The sequence below is a fragment of the Nyctibius grandis genome, chromosome 3, assembly GCF_013368605.1.
Source record: "Nyctibius grandis isolate bNycGra1 chromosome 3, bNycGra1.pri, whole genome shotgun sequence".
NCBI lineage: Eukaryota > Metazoa > Chordata > Aves > Nyctibiiformes > Nyctibiidae > Nyctibius > Nyctibius grandis.
The window spans coordinates 106,180,504-106,192,148 of record NC_090660.1 but is presented as its reverse complement, the minus strand read 5'-3'; the positions used below and the strand labels follow the sequence as shown (position 1 = coordinate 106,192,148).

Here is an 11,645-nt window from a genome sequence, read left to right as displayed (position 1 = left end):
AGGTGCTGGAGAGAGTCCACAGAAGGGCAATGAAGCTGGTGAAGGGTCTGGAGCACAAGTCTTATGAGGATCAGCTGAGGGAACTGGGGTTGTTTAGTCTGGAGAAAAGGAGGCTGAGGGGAGACCTTATCGCTGTCTACAAGAACCTGAAAGGAGGTTGTAGCAAGGAGGGTGTTAGTCTCTTCTACCAAGTAACAAGCGATAGGATGAGAGGAAACGGCCTCAAGTTGCACCAGGGGAGGTTTAGATTGGATATTAGGAAAAACTTCTTCACTGAAATGGTTGTCAAGCATTGGAACAGGCTGCCCAGGGAAGTGTTGGAGTCACCATCCCTGGAGGTATTTAAAAGACAAGTAGATGTGGTGCTTAGGGATATTGTTTATTGGTGGACTTGGTAGTGTAAGGTTAATGGTTGGACTTGATGATCTTAAAGGTCCATTCCAACCAAAACGATTCTATGAGTCTATGATTATATAAACCTAATATGCCATAAGATGAAGATGCAGGCACAAAGAAAGGATAGTAACTTATGAACACAGAGGTGTGCTTTCAAGCTTTGAACTGAAGTCCACTCCCAGGCCACCAAACAGAACCTTTTTTTTTTGACTGGAAAAAATAAAACCAGCTAACTATGCTGCTAGCCCCATCACCACCTTCCAGGGTCTGTAGAATTGATATGATTTGGCCCCACTAACCCATGCACCATTAGGTTCAGGACAGAGCTTTGCCTTTGGCTTATACTATAGTCTGATAAATGTCTTAGAAAGAAGTATTAAATCAGTCTGATCAGTTGAATAAAGGTGCTGATGTTGCTGTTTCAAACTGCTGTATTTCAAAGTTTTGCACAGAGCTGTAGCTTATAAATCCTTCTGGAGAAAAAGACGTATGTTAAAGGTGTGAATTATATCTATAGAGCAAGCTCATACAAAGGCCTCCATGCTGAAAACTTGTGTGCGTATGCTGGATTTATGAATTAACATGCTTTCACTTTTTACGCAGCAGAAAATTCTTCTGAGTGTGTAAAATCTAATATGCTGCTAAGACTAAAAACATTTGGGCTTATCTGATTTTTTTTGTGGTGAAAGTGAAGCTCAACAAGGTTTCAGAAACTGTGTCAGGGTTCAGTTCAATGTATCCCAAGAGCAACAACACAATCTGGCAGACCTCTGAGCCTTTGAATTGAGTATATTGGAAGTTAGAAACAAGATGGCACAACTTGGAGAGCCATATAGCAATGATGGGCTCAGATTTTGAGCATCCAAGGGTCTTAGCACGCTACCTCAGATACTCAAGGATGGTATGTTACACTTTGTTACTATGTCATTAGTCCCAGTAAAATCAAGGCCACCAGGTTAGGACTAGCGTGTTGCAAACACATACTCCAAAGTACTGCTTTCTGACTGCCTGAATAGTTTAGCCCTGAGTCATAACCAAAGCTGTTCTTCACAGGAGGAAAACAAACACACTCTGAGAGCTTTTCAGTCACTGGTATCCAGAGAATACCTCTTTTATGCTCATCACAGGTGAGAAGTTACTGGCTCAAACAAGTAGTCCTACAGCTTAACTAAATTTGGCAAACCAGGACTTACATATATATTGATTATAACAAACTGTGGTTTAAATCAGAACATACAAAAATGCATGCTTTATTTTTTTTCCCCTAGGAAATAATTGGAAAGAAAGAATAATTGGTGAGTATATGTTTAATTTTAGCAAGAATTCCTTACATTTTGGGGTGAGCCCTATTATGAAACAGGGCTCGAGCAAGCCAGAAAGGTTCCTTAGACTTTTCAATAAAAGAACGCTTAGCTGCAGGACCCTTGCCAGTTTCCACTGTGAATTACTTCACTTCGTTGTCTAAAGCTCCTCTTTGATTTTATTTGGATGAAATATTTTTTTATTGTTTGACAACAGTTGCTAAAGAGTGTAAGCTGTTAAACAACTGCTGCACTTTAGCACAGAGAAAACATGTTTTTCAGTCACAAGAAAAGCAAGTCGTCCTTTTTCCAAGTTTAAACTGAATGGTGGGTCCAGATGCCACAGTGCTTTAACTTGGTACCGCTCCACTGAAGCAGTGAAGCAACATCAACACGTATCAGTCCAGAATATCTGGAAAACACTTATAGATTCTTCTCTTCCCTATTCATGTTCAGTCAAGCCTCATTCTCAGTCTCCAGTTTCTGTTTATCAAACATTTTTAAGTCTTGGTGCAGCTCAGGACCCTTTAAACAAGAGCACTGATTTATCTGTAGTTGGAGCCGGCCATCCCAGTCCTGGCTCCGTTACTTCCTTTATCTCTTTACTTTGAAAAGATAAAAATGAGAAGAAGTGGAGCTGTGCCTGGGTTTATGTTCCTTATATTGTGTATAAAACAGCCTTGATCATCAGTTCGCTAGTTGACTGCGGTTCAGCTTCTGAAATCTCAAAGCAGCTGCACAGCTGCAGATACAACCTGGAAAACCTTTCAGTCAGTCCTCAGAAAGAGGATGGTCACTCTGAGCATTTTAAAATGGTATGCAGGCATTTGATCACTTCACAGACTTACTAAAGCCTATGATGAAAAATACATCCCACTGATCCAGTGTGCCAAGCAGTGGACTCTAGATATGGCACTTCTTAAAGCCAGAGGGACTGTTTGTGTAAGGGATGCAACACCAGAGCTTTAAAGCTGACTCTGATTTTGAAAGCCAGTATCAATATTAATCAAAGCAGGTACAGAGTGGAGAATTTGGGACTTGTTGCCTAGCAGGAGTAAACTAAATACAGACTGGCACAGGATATTGCGAGACAGAACCTCCAGCATTTCAAAACTAGCTTGTCTCTTACCTTTCATAGAAACTTAAAAGTAGAGTAGTTACCTCTGTGTATTTCAAAATCTGTTCACTGTTTTCATTTTTCCTCCCCCTCAAATTTGTTTTCCTCAGCTCCTCAGCATCAAACTACTGGATACCTCCTTACAGCCATAGTTACACAAGTTCCTGTGGAAAAAAAATAACAGAATTGTTAGTGTTCTTCCTTCAAAATACAATTCATTTTAGCTTTATTTTTATTCTGGCCCAACTGTGAGTGAGGCCATACTTCTTGGTGACTATCTGAAAGCAGTCATGCGAAACAATTGCTGTACCTCTAGTCTCTTATGTCAATGAAGTCCTATGTAGGCATGGGGTCCTACAAACACTTTGATAATAATTGATGGTAAAAAGTCTTTTGCAATTCCCATTCATTTTTTGGTAAACAGCTGATATCTTCCAATACTTTATATATTAGTTTCTTGTAAAAACATGCTGTCAGAGAGTGGATTTAGATAGTGGCTGAGTACGTGTGGTAACATATTTCAGAAGCTTTATTGTATCACGTGCGTATACTACCTTTTGGCCTTTATGCTGTGCATTAGGAAAAGAGAAAGAAAAAGGAAGAATGAAATATTATTAGAAGGAAAGCACTCTTAAGAAAAAAAGGAATCAGGATGTGGAGAAGCAATGATGAATTTTCAGGTACAAAAATACGAGACCTGCAGGTATTAACTTTACTGTGGAAACACTGAGCCTTATTTTTCAGCTTGTATCTTTGCTACAACAGAGACTAAATTACACATAGAACCTGTGGTTAACCAAAAACTGTTATCTTGTGACTCCAGGCTTTTAATAATCTGCTTCTTAAAATATCTCTCTGTATGCCAGTTCAGCTAGGACAGCATGGATTTCATCTTCCCGTGCAACAAGACGATGATAATGTGTGAGGATGCTTTTGCCCACCAGATCATTCTATAACTAGTTCTGCTTCTAGTCTACTTGTCCCCTGGTGTGCTAAAAGCAACGCTGGCAGAGCCCCAGCTGGTAAATCAGACATGAAATGGTGCCTGTGGAAGGGCTAGGTCTGCCCATGGGGTACAGTCAGGCTGTCAGGCATAATGACAGGGTTTTGAAAACTCTGCAGCAAAAGAGCACGAACGAGATGTTCTGGTGGAAGAAAGAATCGGCAAAACTGAAACACCCCTGTCTGTTCAACTCTGTGTCTAAGCCAAACTCAAGCAGGTTATAGCTGTATTTCTAGCATCGAAAATCTGAACAAATGATGCAATGAGGAAAAGGGTACTTGAAATTAGGTTAAAAGCATAGAATCACATAATGGCTGGGGTTGGAAGGGACCTCTGGAGAACATCTAGTCCAGCCCCTGCCAAAGCAGGTTCCCCCAGAGCACGTTGCACAGGGTCGCATCCAGGTGGGTTTTGAATATCTCCAGAGAAGGAGACTCCACAACTTCCCTGGGCAGCCTGTTCCAGTGCTCTGTCACCCTCAAAGTAAAGAAGTTTTTCCTCATTTTCAGGTGGAACTTCCCATGTTTCAGTTTGTGTCCATTGCCCCTTGTCCTGTCGCTGGGCAGCACTGAGAAATGTACATTTCTCTTCCAAAGGATAAATATATGGTGGTTATATTTAGATGATAAGCATCAATAGCTCAGCATTAAGAGCTCAAAAAGGGAAATTTCACCCAAATTATCAATTTTGCATAGTAATCTACTTTTTGCCAGTGCAATAAATTGACTTTATATGAAGACAGACCATTTGATGTAACAAGACCTGGTTTTATAGTTTCAATAAATGGTGATAATGTAATGTTCTTCTTCATAAAACTGATGTATTATGTAACTATAATAGTAGTTATAATACTCATCCTTACATTTACTTGTAGTTAATACACTTGTATAATTTTGTCAATATTAAATAATTTTGCTTCTTTATTTACTTTAACTATGGAGACAGCTGAGAGTTGTGTACATTGTGTAATATGTATAAATATTTTGTTACCTATTTTATTGTTACTTATAACAGATTCATTACTAAATGCACGTTTTAAACTAAAGGATTATAAAGATCTTTAGTGTTTAAATAGTCTCCTGAAAGAATAATCTGGAAAATTAAATCCTATCCTGAGAGAAAAGTCTAAGACTGCAATTACCCTGCAGTCATCGAAGCAATTATGCTGAAAACTAGATCAAACAGAGTTCATTGTAAACTAGTGAGTTCAGTGTAAACTAGTGAAAAAAAAGCTGATTCAGCTTGCCAAAAATTTGGTATAAAATGAATTGCTATAATCTCTCTATGAATGAAGATAAGCTGTAAATTAGAATTGTTCTGATCTGGAGAGAAGGAAGTTCCAGGACAATTTGGCAATTGGAGTTCAAGGGCTAAAAATAAGATGCTCAGGATCTGTTAAGATCTGCCCTCCATGATATTCATTAATGTTGAATTAATAAAGTTCTATTCAGCTACCAGACGGGTTGGCTTTGGCAGTTCCCTTCCATATATTCCAATGAACATAAAAGCAAGCCTTGTATTGTGTCTCTGAAAAGAGACACAGTAATATGTTCAATCCTGTTGGATGAAAAACTGAAGCCAGGATCTGTCTAATGAAAAATTGAAGACAACATTTTCTAGCCTAAACATTTAAATCCAGACTTTTAGAGATAATTAGTATTTGCAGCTTCTGTTAACTGGAGTATCAAGCCTAGGATAATTGTGAAATGTAATTCTAGCGAAGTAAAACCGCTTGTTGATTAATGATTAACTGACACATCTACAAGAAGAGAAAACAGCTAGAATTTTATGTTTCTGTCCCCAGTGATTAAATTCTTACTCCACTTTAATATAGCACCTTATTTAGAAAAAGAGAATCAAAGAAGAATTTCAAGATAGAGATTTATAACTTCCTGTGCATTATCTCATACTGTTTGTTACTATTATTTTTTTATCATTACACCTTGTCTTATATTCTCTTATTTCTTGCTGTGTTCAGCCGAATTTCAGGGTCATTCTTGAGTATATATCATGTAGTGCTTTATAGCGGGAATGTTCGTGTTGAAGGGAACACTAGCAAGCACAATGACAATATTTATGGCATCCCTTAGCTTATAACGTTCCTAGTCTGCAAGCAAGTCTGTTCTGTATTTATCCTGAAAGCATTACTCATAGAAACCAAACTATACAAAGATTAACATTTTTTATTTAAATGATATGGAATAAACCGCATTGGTACAGAATACAGGTGTGGCCATTTAGTCCAGTTCTGCAGAATCTGCTCTTTGATGTATTTCTTTGTGAATTAGCTGCAGTGTTTTGTAAACCTCTGTGTACATTTTAATACACACTGAGCAAAACTGTTACTTCATTTTATATTATTTCTTTTTATGCTTTTTTGTGCTGCTTTTTTCCTTATCTCTGGCATTTACATATCAGTAAAGTTGTTCCTGTTTACTTTTCTTCCTGTATTTGAGGGTGTTGTCAATAACGAAGATTGTTATTAGGAATTGCATCTATTTCAATGAATTTGTTATTTGTGAGCTTATGTCCTGCCCTGTAGATTGTGTGCTCTTTGGGAGAGGATTTATTGGTACTTTGGTGTGAACACGAAAGACTCATTTTGTTACAGTTACTAAGTAACTTACCACCATAGAATATAATAAAAATAGTAGTAATAATAATAGTAACAACGACAAATCCAAAACCAATAATAATAATTTAATAGGAAATAAATAGAAAGACATAGGTTCAGATTCTGAGTGGGGATCAATCAATCAGCTGAATTCCACCAGATAAGACTCTGACCTGCAGCATTTTGACAGCTAAGATTTGTCCATGGATATCAATTTGCTGGGACTGTAGCACCTTACAGGAGTATATACTGATGGAGTGAACACATATTTAAAATACTTCTGCTGCACTGTAATAATAATGCAATAAAGCTTATTTTTGTCATGACAGAGAAATGTATTTTATATTGCATTGTTGTACGCATTTAACAAATAAATTTGTAATGTATTGAAGTGGTAAAGTTAGTTTCTTCAGGGAAGGCATGTCAGATTGGACCCTTTTTCTTCTTTCTCAACTCCATTCTCCTGTTTGTAATGTGGCTCATTACATTATCTCTGCCATGTACATTGCTTCATGCTAAGAGTTCAGGCATGTGCTACTTAGACTTCTTAGTACATAATTTGAGTGAAAAATAACTGCACGAAAATAAAGACAATAAGGTCAATGTATGTAAATATAAAATTTGTATTTAAGTTGGAAATAAATGAATGCAAAAGTCTCTTGCGGAGTTGTATAACACCGGACCTGTAAGTTACATCGAATTTTGTATAAGCATATTGTGTTGATGTTGTATGCGCTGCAAACGTTTTGTTCAATGAAGCATATTGTAAAAGCAGCTCAAACACAGGCCTCCATGCTGAAACCACGTGTGTATGTGCTGGGTTTATGAATTAACATGCTTTCACTTTTTACGCAGCAGAAAATTCTTCTGAGTGTGTAAAATCTAAAATGCTGCTAAGACTAAAAACATTTGGGCTTACCTGAATTTTTTTGTGGCGAAAGTGAAGCTCAACAAGGACATTGTTCCAGAAACTGTGTCAGGGTTCAGGAGTTCAATGTATCCCAAGAGCAACAACACAATCTGGCAGATCTCTTGGCCTTTGAATTGAGTATACTGGAAGTTAGAAACAAGACGGCACAACTTGGAGAGCCATGTTGCAATGATAGGCTCAGATTTTGAGCATCCAAGGGTCTTAGCACAACACCTCGGATAATCAAGGATGGTACGTTACACTTTGTCACTATGTCATTGTTCCCAATAAAATCAAAGTCATGGATTATAAGCCTCATTCTGAAGAGCCTGAAGTTTTAAAAGGGGCAAGAAACCAGTGTGATTATCCTGCTTCAGCATCCAGCTTTGCCCCGTGTTTGCCAGGCCACCAGGTTAGGACTAGCGTGTTGCAAACACATGCTCCAAAGTACTGCTTTCTGACTGCCTGAATAGTTTAGCCCTGAGTCATAACCAAAGCTGTTCTTCACAGGAGGAAAACAAATACACTCTGAGAGCTTTTCAGTCACTGGTATACAAAGAATACCTCTTCTATGCTCATCACAGGTGAGAAGTTACCGGCTCAGACAAGTAGTCCTACAGCTTAACTAAATTTGGCAAACCAGGACTTACATATATATTGATTATAACAAACTGTGGTTTAAATCAGAACATACAGGTACAGAGTTTGCAGTGAAGTTGAGCCAGGAAGAAGGGAGGGGTGAAGGGAAGATGTTTTTAGATATGTTATTATTTCTGATTATCCTACTCTGTTTAACTGGCAATAAATTAAATTAATTTCCCCAAGTCGAGTCTGTTTTGCCCATGACAGTAATTGGTGTGTGATCTCCCTGTCCTTATCTCAACCCGTGAGTTTTTCATTGTATTTTCTCCCTCTTTCTTATTGAGGGGGGGAGTGAGAGAGTGGCTGAGTGGGCATCTGGCAGCTAGCCAAGGTCAACCCACCACAACTTGGTATATTGCAATTTAATTAATTTTGGATTTTATATTTCCTTCTTCAGAACTATCATATAGAATCTCTGCAAAACAGATGAAAAAAACCCCCTGCTTTAAACATAACAAAATAGCGTAGATATTTCTGTGCAATACAACGTAGACACAGCATTTAAAATACTGGACACAGCAAGAACAAGATTTTTTTCTTCTTCTTGAAATTTATTACCCTGTTTACAAGCTATGCTTTCAAGTAAAAAATTAATAGTACTAGCAAAAGGTGCAGCTATAAAAGTCATTATTTGCAGGGGCCTGCAGTTTAATATGAAAAAAATGGGTAGGTAGTGGAAGGCCTCACCAGTGGCCCTTCTTTAATCTCTGTGGCTCTGTGGTTTGGCCATAGGCCACAACGTGGTCCCATCCAACCAGCTATGTGAATATCCCTGTCCTCAGCGCGGATTTGTTACTTACCCAGTCAGACAGACCTGGGCAAATACTATGGAGTTAAACTAAAGTGCATAAACTACTTCTGCTCCTTTGTGTGTCATTATCTCCACAAAATTTAGTAGCTTTAACTCAATGACACCTCCTTTCTCCTATCCTCTAAATAGCAATACAATTAGAAACTTAGAGAGTGGCTGTGGGGAGTTCCATGTATTACATCAGAGTTAATACACTAATTTGATCATTTAAAAAAAATCCTGCAGCCTTATTTAAGCTTATATGTGCTTTTCCTGATAGTAGAAGATGACCTTTAGGTTTGATTAGACATTTAGGTTAATGAAGACCTGTGTTAGCAAAGGGATATGAAATACATACTGACTTTCCTGATGTTTCCACTTTGATCTGGTGACAACCGTGCCAGTTTGTGTTCTACGACTAAAGTTTTGGAGTCATTGATGAGGGCTGTTACAAGGTTGTGATCAAGGCATGACATGGCAATGAACAGGATATATGAACTTATAAAGAATAAAATAAGAGTTTAAATCTAAGTATGAAAAAAAACCCAACTTCGTTATCTTGTGACCAAATGTACACTATGTTGGACTACTCCTCCACTGCTGAATTGGACTGAATTCAAATTGGTGGTCAGCAGGTCAGGATTAGATGAAAGACTCCATGAAGCTCATTAGTGATGTCTTGAAACGTGCGGTCTCATCCAGTTTCTTTGAGGTTTGGTGTGCAATAACTTTGCCAGGTGGGAACCTGCTTAATCGAGTACATGAAGCAATGCTACATCATTATATTAACTGCAAAACAGAAAATGTCAGACATGAGAATTTCGGTAGCTGTCTGAGCAGCTGCCTGAGGCCTCCAGCCACAACTCTTATTCATTAGCTTTGTTAGAAGTATAGTAATGTCAGGAGAGATTCCACAGAAACCTGCAGGAGAGCATAATATCCATATCCACAGCATGACAAATTTCAGGCTGCTGTTTGACCTGATCTATGAGTTAAATATAGTGGTAAGAGGTATTTTGAGGCAGTGACCTGTTGGGAGAATCTTGCAGGTAAAAGGTGGAGGACAGGAGCACTCCCTGTGAGGAAACATGCTGGAAAGGACCTGGGGGTGTTGCTCGATAGCCAGCTGAATACGAGCCAGCAGTGTGCCCAGGTGGCCAAGAAGGCAAACAGCATCCTGGCTTGTATCACAAATAGTGTGGCCAGCAGGACAAAGGCAGTGATCGTCCCCCCTGTACTCAGCACTGGTGAGGCTGCACCTCGAATACTGTGTTCAGTTTTGGGCCCCTCACTACAAGAAAGACAATTGAGGTGCTGGAGAGAGTCCAAAGAAGGGCAACGAAGCTGGTGAAGGGTCTGGAGCACAAGTCTTATGAGGAGCAGCTGAGGGAACTGGGGTTGTTTGGAGAAAAGGAGGCTGAGGAGAGACCTTATCACTCTATACAACTACCTGAAAGGAGGTTGTAGTGAGGTGGGTGTCGGTCCCTTCTCACAGGTAACAAGTGATAGGATGAGAGGAAACGGCCTCAAGTTCTGCCAGGGGAGGTTTAGATTGGATATCAGGAAAAATTTCTTCACCGAAAGGGTTGTCAAGCATTGGAACAGGCTGCCCAGGGAAGTGTTGGAGTCACCATCCCTGGGGGTATTTAAAAGACGTGCAGATGTGGTGCTTAGGGACATGGTTTAGTGGTGGGCTTGGCAGCATTAGGTTAATGGTTGGACTTGATGATTTTAAGGGTCGTTTCCAACCCAAACTATTCTCTGATTCTATGAGTCACGGGAACAGGCCGCATCCATAGACAACAGAAAACACGCTTTCAGCCCAAAATGCTTTAGGCAAACTAGTTGATGAACACACAGAAGGAAAACAAAGTATCACACAAAGGATAGACGAAAGAAATATGCCTGAGGAAGAGGCATTTCATCTATGATTGCCCAGCCAGAGAAAGGGGTCAGGAGCCGCCAGAGCAGTAATCGTGTTACTTCTGGGTTACAGAAAACCCATTCTGCTTCTCGGGCCGGCAGACAAGGGCTCCCGCTGCTCTGGCCTAAGGACAGGCTAAGCGGGCACAGCAAGAGCACAGCCCTGACGGACCGCCCGGAGGTGCGGGCCGGGGGAGGGCCCGGCCCGCGGCACCGCCCGCGGCCGCCGCAGCCCCCGCCCCGCCCCGTCACCGCCTCCCGCCCGGCCCCGTTGCCGTGGCAGCGCGGCGGCGTCTGATAATGGCGGCGGCGGCGGGGCGCTGAGGGGCGGCCATGGTGCGGAGTGAGTGTCGCCGAGCGCCGCTTTCTTCCCCTCCCCCCGAACCCCTTCCCTCCTCCCCAGGCCGTCCCCCACTCCCTGGGCACCGTGTTCCCTCTCCCCACACTCGCCCCCCTTCCCTGCCGTCCTCCACTCCCCTGGCAGCCCCTCTCCCCTCTGCCTCCCTTGCTCTCCTCACCTCGCTTGGTTAGCTGGTTTCCCTCCTCCCGGGTAATAACAACCCTTTTTATCTCACCAAGCACGGCACGGGGGTGTGCTTCCCTCCCGAAACAGCCCCCGCGAGGCCCAGCAGCGGGGCGGCCCAGGCAGGGACCCCTCTGTGTGGGGCAGCCCCCTGCAAGGGGAGATGCTTGGGGGGTGGCTGATGTCTGGGCCTAGGGCTGTCAGCACTGCCCTTTCCCTGCAGTCAGAAATTTTCAACACCAGATGATAAATTATTTTTTTTCTTCGGTAGAGGTAGCCAATGCAGATGCTTTATCAGAGACATGAAAAATCCCTGAATGAGATTAAAATGCACCGTACTATTATTTATGAATCCATAATCTTTTAGAGGTAAAGCAGTAAGACTGAGTGCTCATACATATCACTCAGGAAAAAAGCTACTGAGGA

General features: G+C 40.9%; 1 protein-coding gene across 1 annotated transcript in view; it reads left to right on the top strand.

Moving 5' to 3' along the window:
• Positions 1–11,008: 11,008 nt before the first annotated feature.
• DNAAF11 (dynein axonemal assembly factor 11) overlaps positions 11,009–11,645 on the top strand; it is a 39,578-nt gene continuing 38,941 nt past the window's right edge. Inside the window, exon 1 of the mRNA XM_068396910.1 lies at positions 11,009–11,039. Within this exon, the coding sequence (XP_068253011.1) occupies positions 11,030–11,039 (10 nt within the window). The 5' untranslated portion in view covers positions 11,009–11,029. The remainder of the gene's footprint in view (positions 11,040–11,645) is intronic.